The following is a 14,489-nucleotide window of genomic DNA, read 5'->3' as shown; positions in this document are numbered from 1 at the left end:
TATAGAGGTTATTGGGTGATTGTAAAGAAGTTCCAGATTCATTGTCACCCGTGTCTCTTTTTGGGAACATTCCCTGTTAACATGATCTTCTACAAATGCCTATGAATTGCCTTTAACTGTGTCTGCAAGCATTTGATAGCATTAGCAAAGCAATCATTATCACCAAACCTGTTAGATGCTATTTTTAAAGATTTCTGTGAAAAAAAACCCAATGTACTCAGCAATGATTACTGCTGTCTAGTTGGAGAAAACCGAATCTCCTTGTAAATGTAAGATTTTGTGAATGGCCCCTGGATCACATGATCGATGTTTCCAAAGGGAATGTCTCTGGAACAGCTGAATGGAATATGAACATTATTTGGGTAATGGCCTAGTCCTCTATTCACCGTTGCTAACGGAATAGCTTGTAGAATGAACTCTAGGACTGTCCCCTGATAATGTAAGCCTTTTAGCAGAAAGCCCATTTATCCATGCAAATTCTGCATGTGATTTTCCTGTGTTTTTCTGCTCATCTGAATATGCATTTCACAATTTTGTTGAGTTTTGACCTTTAATATTTTCATTGCGATTACACTTTTTGTGCAAATGTTAATGCACCTTTTAAGATTATGATTTTTCTGTGCATGTTAATGTAGTTAGTTTACTTAAGCTGGCCACTAACGGTCCAATTTCTAGCGAAAAATCGTTAGAGCGATCAGAAATTCTGATCGGATTGGTTGTAAATAGTCTCCATTGGTGGACACAATCGATTATGAACGAGTGAAAAAAATGTCGCCCGAATGAATTTTCGTCGAACAAAAATTTGGATTTTCTTGGTGGTCGTGATAGATAGGAAGCAAGGATTGGTTAGTTGATGGTGTAGTGAACGATTTTTTGTCCGATCAGAATTTCTGATCGCTCAAAGGATTTCTCGCTAGAAATTGGACCGTTAGTGGCCAGCTTAAGGAATGTATCTAACTTCAAAATTGGATGCGATTTTCACAAAACAAATGTGACTTTTCTGTATTTCCATTGACTTATATTATATACAAATAGCACACAGAATGTAGTTTTCAGAATCTGAAGAGTGCAACATGGCAGCCCCATGATACAAAGACAATACATTGCGCAGCTCTATCCAGCAAGGTGCAATAGCAATGAGCATTATTATTATTTGTTTAATTATTATTTATTTATATAGCGCCAACATATTCTGCAGTGCTTTAGAAAACACAGTAAGACAACACAGGGAACATAGGTACAAACAAAAAATATACAGCAGAGCCTCAAGCAGCACAAATATTGCAACAAAAACAGCAAACATTAGGAGGATGACCCTGCCCTTGCGAGCTTACAATCTAAAGGGTAGTGGGAGACACAATAGGTAAGGAGACTTGGGGGGGGGGGGTTGTGGATGAGGTAGTGAGCCTCATCTGTTCACAGTGTAATCAGAGGCAAAGGAGCATTAGCAAAACAATGTTAGTTTGGTATGGAAAGCATGGCAGAGGTGAGAGGTTTAGTTCAGGTTTGCTACTGAACTTTCACAATACTACTTTCAATGTAGAATATAAAAATTGGCAAAACAAATACGTCAATGGTAATAAGGAAAAATATATACAAAATCTATATCGTTGGTACTTGACCTCGGAAATATTGACTAAAATTTATCCTGGAGCCTCGGATTTCTGCTGGAGGGGCTGCGGAGAAAAGGGCACTGCGGAGAAAAGGAACACATTTTCTGGAACTGCCCTCAGATCTACCCCCTATGGCAAGAAATCCAATCTCTGATAACTTGTATTACGGGTATCTCTGTTCACCTGGATCCTCTTAGTAGTAATGCTATTAGGCAAAACTATCCCAGGAGTTAATGCGCATGCAGTGCATCTTATCACACATATCCTGACAGCTACTAGGCTCTCTATTGCAACTATGTGGAAAAAGGTAACTCCCCCACAATATCTGAGGTTAAAAATAAGATTATCTGGACTAAAACTATGGAAAGAATGACAGCCTCACTAAGGGATACTGAGGATAGATTTCGTAAAGTTTGGGATCCTTGGACTCTAAATTTCCCAGACTATATGCCCCCTTAGCCCCCCTTCTCATGTGAATACTTTTGATTCATAAAAATTTTTAGGGGAACATAGATTCCCTTCTTCCGCTTTGTACTCCCCCTCCCCCCCCTTACCTTGCCTATCTCTTCTTAACCATACTGCTGACCTTTCTACCCCTCAATAGGCCCTTTTATTTATCTATCTTATATGATCATTCTCTAGACATGATGTGCAAGGTTATGACCACCATGCCTCATATTGCTCCCTGAATTCATATGACTAGCCCTTCCTTTCTCTTTCTACTTTTTCTTGTTGAGTTTCTATTGCTTCCCATCTTAAGGGACTTTTTGTTCCCACCTTGTTCTCTTCTATCTCTTTTATCATATCACATCTCTCTGCTTCCCCTTAATCTGATACTTGATACTATGCATCATTTCTCGTTACCCTGCTATAGTAGATTGATGTCATGGAGTAATGTAGATGAAGAAAGACGGAGCACCAGCTCTGCTCATAAGGTTTATTGTGACACACCAGGCGTTACAGGCATACCAGATATAGTATAGGCAAAGATACCGGCCTTACAGCCGTTTCACGGTACAACCGCTTCCTCAGAGACCACAAACGGTAGATTGATGTCAGAGCTGGAGAAAACCAGCAGAAGATTTTGTCTCATACCAAGTAATAATGCACACTACTTGTAAATCATTACTAATGTTCTATAACTTGTACTCTTTTAACAAACTGTATTGTTCGCTCTTTATACTTTTCTACATTTTCAATAAAAATAAGCATTACAAAAAAAACATACGTCAATGGAACATTGCTTTTTGGTAATGCTTTCTCACCTTTGATAACGAGGCATCTTTTTGTGCGTCTCAGATTTAGATGATATTCTTTAATTTTGCATCAAACCTGATAAGAAAACATATATGACTTTTTTTGTAAATGGTCCTAATTTGATATAGCCCTTCCCTTTCCCTGTCTGCCTGCCTGCCACTCTGACCATCTGAGGGTGCAGCCATGTCTTGATCTGGTGTTGCCAAATTACATTAGAGTTATGCTTGTGCGTGAGTGGTGGGTCCCGTGGGTGTAACACGGGTGGCGCACACTGGCTGCTATTTTGGTCTGGCAGCTGCTGCAATTGGGAACACATTCCTCCAGCCCTGATGATGCTGGTCTCTTGTCACTTGGGAAGCACAGTTTGGCTTCTGCCTGTACTCCCACGCTGTCCACACTGCTCCTACATACTGGACTCTGCACCAACTGGGTCAGATGAGTAATTGGGAACTATTACATGCATACCAGCACTGCAATTGATGTGGATTCTCACTGATATCGATATGAACTTTCTAACCCAGCTTGGCAATGTGCTCCATATGAGTTGGTTTGCCCAACCTTAATTATGTCCATGAATGTCACCTTTTGTGCACATCCATTAAACTCATGGGACTATGTTTTTAGACACGGGTAAGTGATCCTAGATCCTTTACAGTGATTATACCTGAAAAACTGCATAAGGGAAAACCCTGTCCGATTGCACCACCATTAACCTGCTGAGCGGTCTGGACGAGCTCAGCTCGTCCAACACCGCCAGAGGCTGCCGCTCAGGCCCTGCTGGGCCGATTTTCGTCAAATAAAAAGCAGCACACGCAGCCGGCACTTTGCCAGCCGCGTGTGCTGCCTGATCGCCGCCGCGAGCAGCGGCGAAAGAGGGTCCCCCCAGCCGCCTGAGCCCAGCGTAGCCGGAACAAAAAGTTCCGGCCAGCACTAAGGGCTGGATCGGAGGCGGCTGACGTCAGGACGTCGGCTGACGTCGATGACGTCACTCCGCTCGTCGCTATGGCGACGATGTAAGCAAAACAAGGAAGGCCGCTCATTGCGGCCTTCCTTGTTTATTCTGGGCGCCGGAGGCGATCGGAAGAACGCCTCCGGAACGCCCTCTAGTGGGCTTTCATGCAGCCAACTTTCAGTTGGCTGCATGAAATAGTTTTTTTTTTATTTAAAAAAAACCCTCCCGCAGCCACCCTGGCGATTTAAATAAACATACATATATCCAGGCACATCGCCTCTAGTTAGGACATTAAATAAATTATTAGGGAAAGGGAGGTGCTGAAGGGGGTGTGGCTAGAAAACAGCAAAAATCTATTAACCCTTCGCACACTCACATGCAAATGTTCACACAATTGCATTCACAGATTCACTCATCCAGGCACAACTGTTATCCCTACAGCTAAATTAAAAGCCAGGGTTTTAGTTCACAGAAGAATGCATTCTTATGCTTAATCACCTATACTGCGCAGAAGTACCCAGGTAAACATAGGTGTCCTAACTCTGGCCCTGTAACATGCATAGTGCAGACATGCAAACACATTCATTGCATCAAACCTATCAATGGATTGGGAGCACACATCCTAACTTCCTCTCCTGGGAAAGACAGTGCATCTTACCAATCGCACAAGGGAGCTAATGTTATGTGTCCATGTGCACAATGCGCATACACCAGCATAAGCTGTCTGCATGCTGACAAACATACAGGGGAAGGGGGAGTGCACCGAATTAGACCCTAGCCACAGGGGTCAATGATAAGAATAAACATACATATATCCAGGCACATCGCCTCTAGTTAGGACATTAAATAAATTATTAGGGAAAGGGAGGTGCTGAAGGGGGTGTGGCTAGAAAACAGCAAAAATCTATTAACCCTTCGCACACTCACATGCAAATGTTCACACAATTGCATTCACAGATTCACTCATCCAGGCACAACTGTTATCCCTACAGCTAAATTAAAAGCCAGGGTTTTAGTTCACAGAAGAATGCATTCTTATGCTTAATCACCTATACTGCGCAGAAGTACCCAGGTAAACATAGGTGTCCTAACTCTGGCCCTGTAACATGCATAGTGCAGACATGCAAACACATTCATTGCATCAAACCTATCAATGGATTGGGAGCACACATCCTAACTTCCTCTCCTGGGAAAGACAGTGCATCTTACCAATCGCACAAGGGAGCTAATGTTATGTGTCCATGTGCACAATGCGCATACACCAGCATAAGCTGTCTGCATGCTGACAAACATACAGGGGAAGGGGGAGTGCACCGAATTAGACCCTAGCCACAGGGGTCAATGATAAGAATAAACATACATATATCCAGGCACATCGCCTCTAGTTAGGACATTAAATAAATTATTAGGGAAAGGGAGGTGCTGAAGGGGGTGTGGCTAGAAAACAGCAAAAATCTATTAACCCTTCGCACACTCACATGCAAATGTTCACACAATTGCATTCACAGATTCACTCATCCAGGCACAACTGTTATCCCTACAGCTAAATTAAAAGCCAGGGTTTTAGTTCACAGAAGAATGCATTCTTATGCTTAATCACCTATACTGCGCAGAAGTACCCAGGTAAACATAGGTGTCCTAACTCTGGCCCTGTAACATGCATAGTGCAGACATGCAAACACATTCATTGCATCAAACCTATCAATGGATTGGGAGCACACATCCTAACTTCCTCTCCTGGGAAAGACAGTGCATCTTACCAATCGCACAAGGGAGCTAATGTTATGTGTCCATGTGCACAATGCGCATACACCAGCATAAGCTGTCTGCATGCTGACAAACATACAGTTTGTCAGCATGCAGACAGCTTATGCTGGTGTATGCGCATTGTGCACATGGACACATAACATTAGCTCCCTTGTGCGATTGGTAAGATGCACTGTCTTTCCCAGGAGAGGAAGTTAGGATGTGTGCTCCCAATCCATTGATAGGTTTGATGCAATGAATGTGTTTGCATGTCTGCACTATGCATGTTACAGGGCCAGAGTTAGGACACCTATGTTTACCTGGGTACTTCTGCGCAGTATAGGTGATTAAGCATAAGAATGCATTCTTCTGTGAACTAAAACCCTGGCTTTTAATTTAGCTGTAGGGATAACAGTTGTGCCTGGATGAGTGAATCTGTGAATGCAATTGTGTGAACATTTGCATGTGAGTGTGCGAAGGGTTAATAGATTTTTGCTGTTTTCTAGCCACACCCCCTTCAGCACCTCCCTTTCCCTAATAATTTATTTAATGTCCTAACTAGAGGCGATGTGCCTGGATATATGTATGTTTATTCTTATCATTGACCCCTGTGGCTAGGGTCTAATTCGGTGCACTCCCCCTTCCCCTGTATGTTTGTCAGCATGCAGACAGCTTATGCTGGTGTATGCGCATTGTGCACATGGACACATAACATTAGCTCCCTTGTGCGATTGGTAAGATGCACTGTCTTTCCCAGGAGAGGAAGTTAGGATGTGTGCTCCCAATCCATTGATAGGTTTGATGCAATGAATGTGTTTGCATGTCTGCACTATGCATGTTACAGGGCCAGAGTTAGGACACCTATGTTTACCTGGGTACTTCTGCGCAGTATAGGTGATTAAGCATAAGAATGCATTCTTCTGTGAACTAAAACCCTGGCTTTTAATTTAGCTGTAGGGATAACAGTTGTGCCTGGATGAGTGAATCTGTGAATGCAATTGTGTGAACATTTGCATGTGAGTGTGCGAAGGGTTAATAGATTTTTGCTGTTTTCTAGCCACACCCCCTTCAGCACCTCCCTTTCCCTAATAATTTATTTAATGTCCTAACTAGAGGCGATGTGCCTGGATATATGTATGTTTATTCTTATCATTGACCCCTGTGGCTAGGGTCTAATTCGGTGCACTCCCCCTTCCCCTGTATGTTTGTCAGCATGCAGACAGCTTATGCTGGTGTATGCGCATTGTGCACATGGACACATAACATTAGCTCCCTTGTGCGATTGGTAAGATGCACTGTCTTTCCCAGGAGAGGAAGTTAGGATGTGTGCTCCCAATCCATTGATAGGTTTGATGCAATGAATGTGTTTGCATGTCTGCACTATGCATGTTACAGGGCCAGAGTTAGGACACCTATGTTTACCTGGGTACTTCTGCGCAGTATAGGTGATTAAGCATAAGAATGCATTCTTCTGTGAACTAAAACCCTGGCTTTTAATTTAGCTGTAGGGATAACAGTTGTGCCTGGATGAGTGAATCTGTGAATGCAATTGTGTGAACATTTGCATGTGAGTGTGCGAAGGGTTAATAGATTTTTGCTGTTTTCTAGCCACACCCCCTTCAGCACCTCCCTTTCCCTAATAATTTATTTAATGTCCTAACTAGAGGCGATGTGCCTGGATATATGTATGTTTATTCTTATCATTGACCCCTGTGGCTAGGGTCTAATTCGGTGCACTCCCCCTTCCCCTGTATGTTTGTCAGCATGCAGACAGCTTATGCTGGTGTATGCGCATTGTGCACATGGACACATAACATTAGCTCCCTTGTGCGATTGGTAAGATGCACTGTCTTTCCCAGGAGAGGAAGTTAGGATGTGTGCTCCCAATCCATTGATAGGTTTGATGCAATGAATGTGTTTGCATGTCTGCACTATGCATGTTACAGGGCCAGAGTTAGGACACCTATGTTTACCTGGGTACTTCTGCGCAGTATAGGTGATTAAGCATAAGAATGCATTCTTCTGTGAACTAAAACCCTGGCTTTTAATTTAGCTGTAGGGATAACAGTTGTGCCTGGATGAGTGAATCTGTGAATGCAATTGTGTGAACATTTGCATGTGAGTGTGCGAAGGGTTAATAGATTTTTGCTGTTTTCTAGCCACACCCCCTTCAGCACCTCCCTTTCCCTAATAATTTATTTAATGTCCTAACTAGAGGCGATGTGCCTGGATATATGTATGTTTATTCTTATCATTGACCCCTGTGGCTAGGGTCTAATTCGGTGCACTCCCCCTTCCCCTGTATGTTTGTCAGCATGCAGACAGCTTATGCTGGTGTATGCGCATTGTGCACATGGACACATAACATTAGCTCCCTTGTGCGATTGGTAAGATGCACTGTCTTTCCCAGGAGAGGAAGTTAGGATGTGTGCTCCCAATCCATTGATAGGTTTGATGCAATGAATGTGTTTGCATGTCTGCACTATGCATGTTACAGGGCCAGAGTTAGGACACCTATGTTTACCTGGGTACTTCTGCGCAGTATAGGTGATTAAGCATAAGAATGCATTCTTCTGTGAACTAAAACCCTGGCTTTTAATTTAGCTGTAGGGATAACAGTTGTGCCTGGATGAGTGAATCTGTGAATGCAATTGTGTGAACATTTGCATGTGAGTGTGCGAAGGGTTAATAGATTTTTGCTGTTTTCTAGCCACACCCCCTTCAGCACCTCCCTTTCCCTAATAATTTATTTAATGTCCTAACTAGAGGCGATGTGCCTGGATATATGTATGTTTATTCTTATCATTGACCCCTGTGGCTAGGGTCTAATTCGGTGCACTCCCCCTTCCCCTGTATGTTTGTCAGCATGCAGACAGCTTATGCTGGTGTATGCGCATTGTGCACATGGACACATAACATTAGCTCCCTTGTGCGATTGGTAAGATGCACTGTCTTTCCCAGGAGAGGAAGTTAGGATGTGTGCTCCCAATCCATTGATAGGTTTGATGCAATGAATGTGTTTGCATGTCTGCACTATGCATGTTACAGGGCCAGAGTTAGGACACCTATGTTTACCTGGGTACTTCTGCGCAGTATAGGTGATTAAGCATAAGAATGCATTCTTCTGTGAACTAAAACCCTGGCTTTTAATTTAGCTGTAGGGATAACAGTTGTGCCTGGATGAGTGAATCTGTGAATGCAATTGTGTGAACATTTGCATGTGAGTGTGCGAAGGGTTAATAGATTTTTACCCTGGCGATTTAATCAGAACGCCAGGGTGGTTTAAAGTGTAACTGTCGGGCATAAAATCAAAAATCAATTCTTTATTTTTATCTGGTAAACAAGTAATAAGGATGCTAACCAGGCAATCCAAAAGTTAAAATCACTATTACTTTTCTTGTTGATAAATTATCATTCCCCAGTTTATACGACTGCAGGGGAGCCCAGAGCTGCAAGGGGGCCTCAACTATTTATTCCCTCCCTGCAATAATGGAATACATCCTTCATATCAAGTGTTTTTGAGGCTACACTTGTTATTGGTGTGAAGATTAACAATGTCCACCCTTGTTTTATGGCCCTTGCAAGAGGGACTCCCAGGCTGTGAGGGTGACCAGAGGTAAGACAAAGGAAAGGGTGTGAGCACTGAAGGGCCCCCGGATTTGTAGTTAAGCCCCTGGGTCAGTGCCTGCCCAGAGACATAGATACTTGAGCACTGAGGAAATAAAATAGCTAGTGCGGTAACTTCAGAGTGTGCGTTTGCATAAATAGGGAGCTGTCTATAGGGATGGAGTGGAAAAGCATCTTTACATCCACATGATGTCAGTATGTCATAAATGGAGCCTCTACATTAGACAAAGCTATGATGGGAAACAGTTTCCTGCCCACTGACTACAAGATCAAAACAATCTTTTTAAATGTAAAAATAAGGTAATAAAAACTTTAGTTCCTCTTCCCTGCTACCAGGATATAACATTCAAAGTATAATCAAACCCCCCCCCCCATTTTTTAATATACTGTATATGCTGCTTGAAAATATTGGGTGTCACCTGATGAGGACAGGATACCAGCAGCAGCCAGCCACGCACCTCTCAATCCTTCCTCCAGAGTCCTAATGATGATCACACGGAAGTCACATATCACAGGAGTGCTGCATGTTTGCTGTCAGAGAGAAACGCACACAGCAGATACCACTGTGCCCAGTAACTTCATACGAATCACTTGCAGCTCATCGTATATTTTCTATATTACAGTGCCAGAAAATGTGACCTTTTTTTTTTTTTTGATCACAATAAACCCCTCCTCCCGTGGTGTAACATTCCTCGCATTGCATAATGGGAGTGCAGATACAAATTAGTTTCGAACTAGGTCAAGTAAAGTTTTTCCTGTTGCGTAATCTTAACTGGCCAGAGAGAAGAAAGCAGAGCATTGAGCTTGCACTTTGCCTTTTGTTATCACAAGAATTTAACCCATTCCACACCTCTTTAAAATGTAACTTTAGTCTTTTTCCTTTACTGGAATGTAAAATTCCACCTTTGTTTTAAAAATAAAATGCTAGGACATAAGTGGTAAACAGGTCATCTAGTAAATCTTAATAAAACTTCTGCCCAAACTCAAATACAGTTGCCAAGTTGCCTCTGTAGTGAAAAACATTTGCAACTATTAGAATTTTCATCCTCCACCTTTCCCTCTCCTCTAACATCAACATCCCCTCTCCTCCTAGAGCTGTTAAAACAGCGCAGGAGATTTTGGCGAAGCCAGCGCCACCATAGGTCATATTCACAATTACAACTATAGCAGCGCTCAGTGAGTACCCGTATATACTCGCAAGCAAGCCGACCCGCATATAAGCCGACCCACCAACTTTTACCTGAAAAACCAGGAAAAAATGATTGACCCTCATATAAGCCGAGGGTAGGAAATGCTGTCCGTGTGATCCCCCCAGTGTGTCTCGGTATAGCTAGTATAGTGCCCAGTATGGTTAGGTGGTACCTCAGTATAGCTAGTAAAGTGCCTAGTATAGCGCCCAGTATGGGTAGGTAGTGCCCCAGTATAGCTAGTAAAGTGCCCAGTATGGGTAGGTAGTGCCCAGTATATCTAGCATAGTGCCCAGTATGGGTAGGTAGTGCCCCAGCATATCTAGCATAGTGCCCAGTATAGCCAGTAAAGTGCCTAGTATAGCGCCCAGTATGGGTAGGTAGTGCCCAGTATAGCTAGTAAAGTGCCCAGTAAAAAAAAAAAAAAAACAGATCTGGGAAGTTATAGACTTGTAAGCTTAACTTCAGTTGTGTGCAAAATATTTGACGGGTTCCTAAGAGATGCAATACAAGACTTCATAGCAGAGAATAATCTAATTTCTCAGCATCAACAAGGGTTTACCAAGGACAGGTCTTGTTTGACTAACATGTTCAGCTTGTATGAGGTAGTGAGTGCTAGCATGGATACTGGTAATGCTGTAGATGTGATATACTTGGACTTTGCAAAGGGCTTTAATACTGTTCTCCAAAACTGTCTGGTGCAAAAGTTGAGGATGCAAGGACTGGGGAAGAAGCTGTGTGCATGGATAAAGAAATGGCTAATGGACAGAAAATAAAGAGTTGTGATCAATGGATCATATTCAAAATGGGTGACTGTTAGTGGTGAAGTCCCGCGGGGGGTCGGTATTGTGTCCGGTACTCTTAAATTTATTTATTAATGTAGATGAATTAGAAAGCAATGTTGCGATTTTTGCAGATGATACAAAGTTGAGCAGTTGTCAAAAACTCAGGAAGATAACAGCATATTGCAGAAGGATTTATATAGAATGGCTATATGGGCACATACAGTAAATGTCAGATGAAATGTATTCAGTGTTAAAGAGACTCTGAAGCGAGAATAAATCTCGCTTCAGAGCTGATAGTTAGCAGGGGCACGCGTGCCCCTGCTAAACCGCCACTATCGTGCCGCTAAACGGGGGTCCCTTCACCCCCAAACCCATCCCGCAATCGTTGATCGTAGACTTGGTCATAAATCTTCTTTTCCTGGAGGCAGGGCTAACGGCTGCAGCCCTGCCTCCAGTCGGGTCTATCAGCGGCGCATCGCCGCCTCTCCCCCGCCCCTCTCAGTGAAGGAAGACTGAGAGGGGCGGGGGAGAGGCGGAGATACGCGCTGACAGACGCACGTGGGGCAGGGCTGCGGTGGTTAGCCCTGCCCCAACCAGGAAGCGCTCCCCCGCTGCACCGAGGAGATTTGGGGGATCAGGGACCCCCGTTAAGCCGCGGGATAGCAGCGTTTTAGAAGGGGCACACATGCCCCTGCTATCTATGAGGTCTGAAGCGAGATTTATTCTCGCTTTAGACTCTCTTTAAAAGCATCCCCAATTAAAGCAGAATAAAACTAATATACACAAGGTGCTATTGCTGCTGGGAGCCTTGGCACAGGTGGGCATGTCTGTTAGATTTCCTCAGTGGTGGCATTGATGTTCTGTGGCTTGTATATTCTAGCACTGTTACTGGCCTAAGGAAGCAGGCTTTGACCCATGAACCACGTTGCCTGTGCTGATATATCTATAAAAACAAATATAAATATATTTTTTTTGTCTTAGGAGACTGAGTTCTTTGAGGTTAGCCACCTCACCCTTTATTCACATCTAAGCACCTCTTTACTCCATTGTGCCTAGTATGTCCTAGAGGTCATGATTGGACATCCTGCTCAGGCCACATTGTGCAAAGGACTACGGACTGCCACAAGTCACTACTTAAAGAGGAACTCCAGCCTAAACAAACATACTGACATTAAGTTACATTAGTTATGTTAATTAAAAAAGATAGGTAATATAATCTCTTACCCACACTGTTTTAAAAGAACAGGCAAATGTTTGATTTCATGATGGCAGCCATCTTTTTGGTTGAAATGAGGTGACAGGGAGCATGAGACACAGTTCCAACTGTCCTGTGTCCTGAGCACATCTCCCAGTTGCTAGGCAACGTGAACAACAACATAGGAAATCCCATCATGCTCTGCACAGCATTTCTTTGATGGGTGGAGCTTAGCAAAAAATGCAGCTAAAAATGATGCTTTGGTAAGAAAAACACAGTTCTGATGCTGTGAAACTGTTAAAGAAACATCAAGCCTTTCAGTTCTGCTGAGTAGATTTTTAGTCCGGCGGAGGTTCACTTTAAGGAGCCATGGCACTCTCCACTAAAAAAGAAGAGAACAATATGCATTTTACTACTAGTAGGAATGGTTAAGGGTACTTATATACCGAAGTAGGTGGAAATCCGCTCACAAACCTCCGTCCACCGACAGTGCAGGAAACTGGGTTGCTTGGACCCCAAGTACAAATTTGTAGGAAGTGAGTTCCGCACAATGTAGGTAGAGTCGAAATACCTTTATTGGATCAAACACATGACAGGCTAAAATCCATCACCACACGCTGACATGTTTCGGGCGTGTAACGCCCGAAACATGTCAGCGTGTGGTGATGGATTTTAGCCTGTCATGTGTTTGATCCAATAAAGGTATTTCGACTCTACCTACATTGTGCGGAACTCACTTCCTACTTATATACCCCTATAGTAATTAAACCTTGGGGGAAGGGAATAGGAGGGGTATATCTGAGGCACACTTATTAAACAAGGCTTCCAGATTATACTATAGGTGTCTCCTACCATATTTTGGTCTCGGGGATGAGGGATTGGCCCTTTGTACTTGACATAAGACAAGGCTGCTTTGTGAGGGCGAATTGGAGGATTTTTGCTTCTTTTGTACTTGGTATATGACATGGGACAAGGATGCTTTGCACGAGTGACATGGAAGATTTATGTTCCCCTCTTGAAGATTAGCCCCCTGATGTCATCTTAGCTTGGGAATGCCTCAGTGACATTTGTTTCAAATTAATGCAGTTCTCAGGTTTGGGAATTCAGCCAATTTCTCCTCAGGTGAATGTTCAGTGCATCCCATACCTTGGTGTGGCGGGAGATCACGATACTGGAAATTGTAGTAAAATAAGAAGTATTGCAGCGCCACAGAGAGAATATACAACAATTGACATTACAGATAGGGATAAAAATAAGCAGTCTCGAGATGGAGAAGACAAATCAATGCAATTTTAATATACATTTGTATATGTGTACAAAACAATAGGGATATACAGCTGAGTGAGGAAAACATCTTAAGAGAAATTGACCTGCTGTCAAAATGATCTAAAACATTACATCATACATTTCCTTTTATTCAAAAATATGTTACAAAAGTTCACATTTGTTATAGCATCTTTACATACTTTAGTTGATGATCTGCACTGAAGAGTCTAACAAAAAATATATGAAAAATCCCTGCAGAAGTCACAATATATTAAATACAACACTATCATATTTTCAAACCTCCTGTATACAAATAGCACGCTTCAGTAAGGTTTATTTTAGCATTACAATTTTCACCCTTTGCCATAAAAGAATAGCTTAAAACGCCACAAGGGGCTATAATATAAATAATGTGCTACACAACTAGCATTTTCCTGCGATCTGTTAATTTGCAAATGAGAGAGAATGAGAACCTCCATCGTTAAAGAGATATAACTAGACTTACAAACTGAATAGAATGCTACTAAAAACAAAAAGGACCTTGACAATGTGGAAGAGGATTCTAATCTGTTCTTCTAAACAAGGGTTTACAAATTTTCATCTGTAATATCCATTCAAAATCCTGCTACCCAAACACCCCACCCAACATAGGCACAATATCCCACATCACACATACCGCCAGCCATAAATTTCCATATACACATACCACGCGCTCATATTACTGCTCTTCATACTGCCTATACTCTAAGCCCATACTCTAGGCTAGAGTTGCGGGTAAACCCCAAATGCGTAGGATACTGGCGGTAGGAGGGCTAGGGGCAGGGTTGCAGAGCTTGCGGTGGAGTGGTGGTTCCATAGTTA

General features: G+C 42.7%; 1 protein-coding gene across 2 annotated transcripts in view; it reads right to left on the bottom strand.

Moving 5' to 3' along the window:
* Positions 1-9,818, bottom strand: part of LOC137546357 (schlafen family member 9-like) — a 55,108-nt gene extending 45,290 nt beyond the window's left edge. Inside the window, exons 1-2 of one of the 2 annotated variants that reach the window (XM_068268703.1) lie at positions 9,615-9,818; positions 2,879-2,945 (exon numbers count right to left, since the gene is read on the bottom strand). In XM_068268703.1, the coding sequence (XP_068124804.1) occupies positions 2,879-2,895 (17 nt within the window). In that variant the 5' untranslated portion in view covers positions 2,896-2,945; positions 9,615-9,818. The remainder of the gene's footprint in view (positions 1-2,878; positions 2,946-9,614) is intronic. The other variant, XM_068268704.1, reaches the window with a different exon arrangement.
* Between the last annotated feature and the right edge of the window lie 4,671 nt (positions 9,819-14,489).

This window comes from Hyperolius riggenbachi, chromosome 2, assembly GCF_040937935.1.
Source record: "Hyperolius riggenbachi isolate aHypRig1 chromosome 2, aHypRig1.pri, whole genome shotgun sequence".
NCBI classification, from domain to species: domain Eukaryota; kingdom Metazoa; phylum Chordata; class Amphibia; order Anura; family Hyperoliidae; genus Hyperolius; species Hyperolius riggenbachi.
This window is presented reverse-complemented; position numbering and strand designations above follow the sequence as displayed.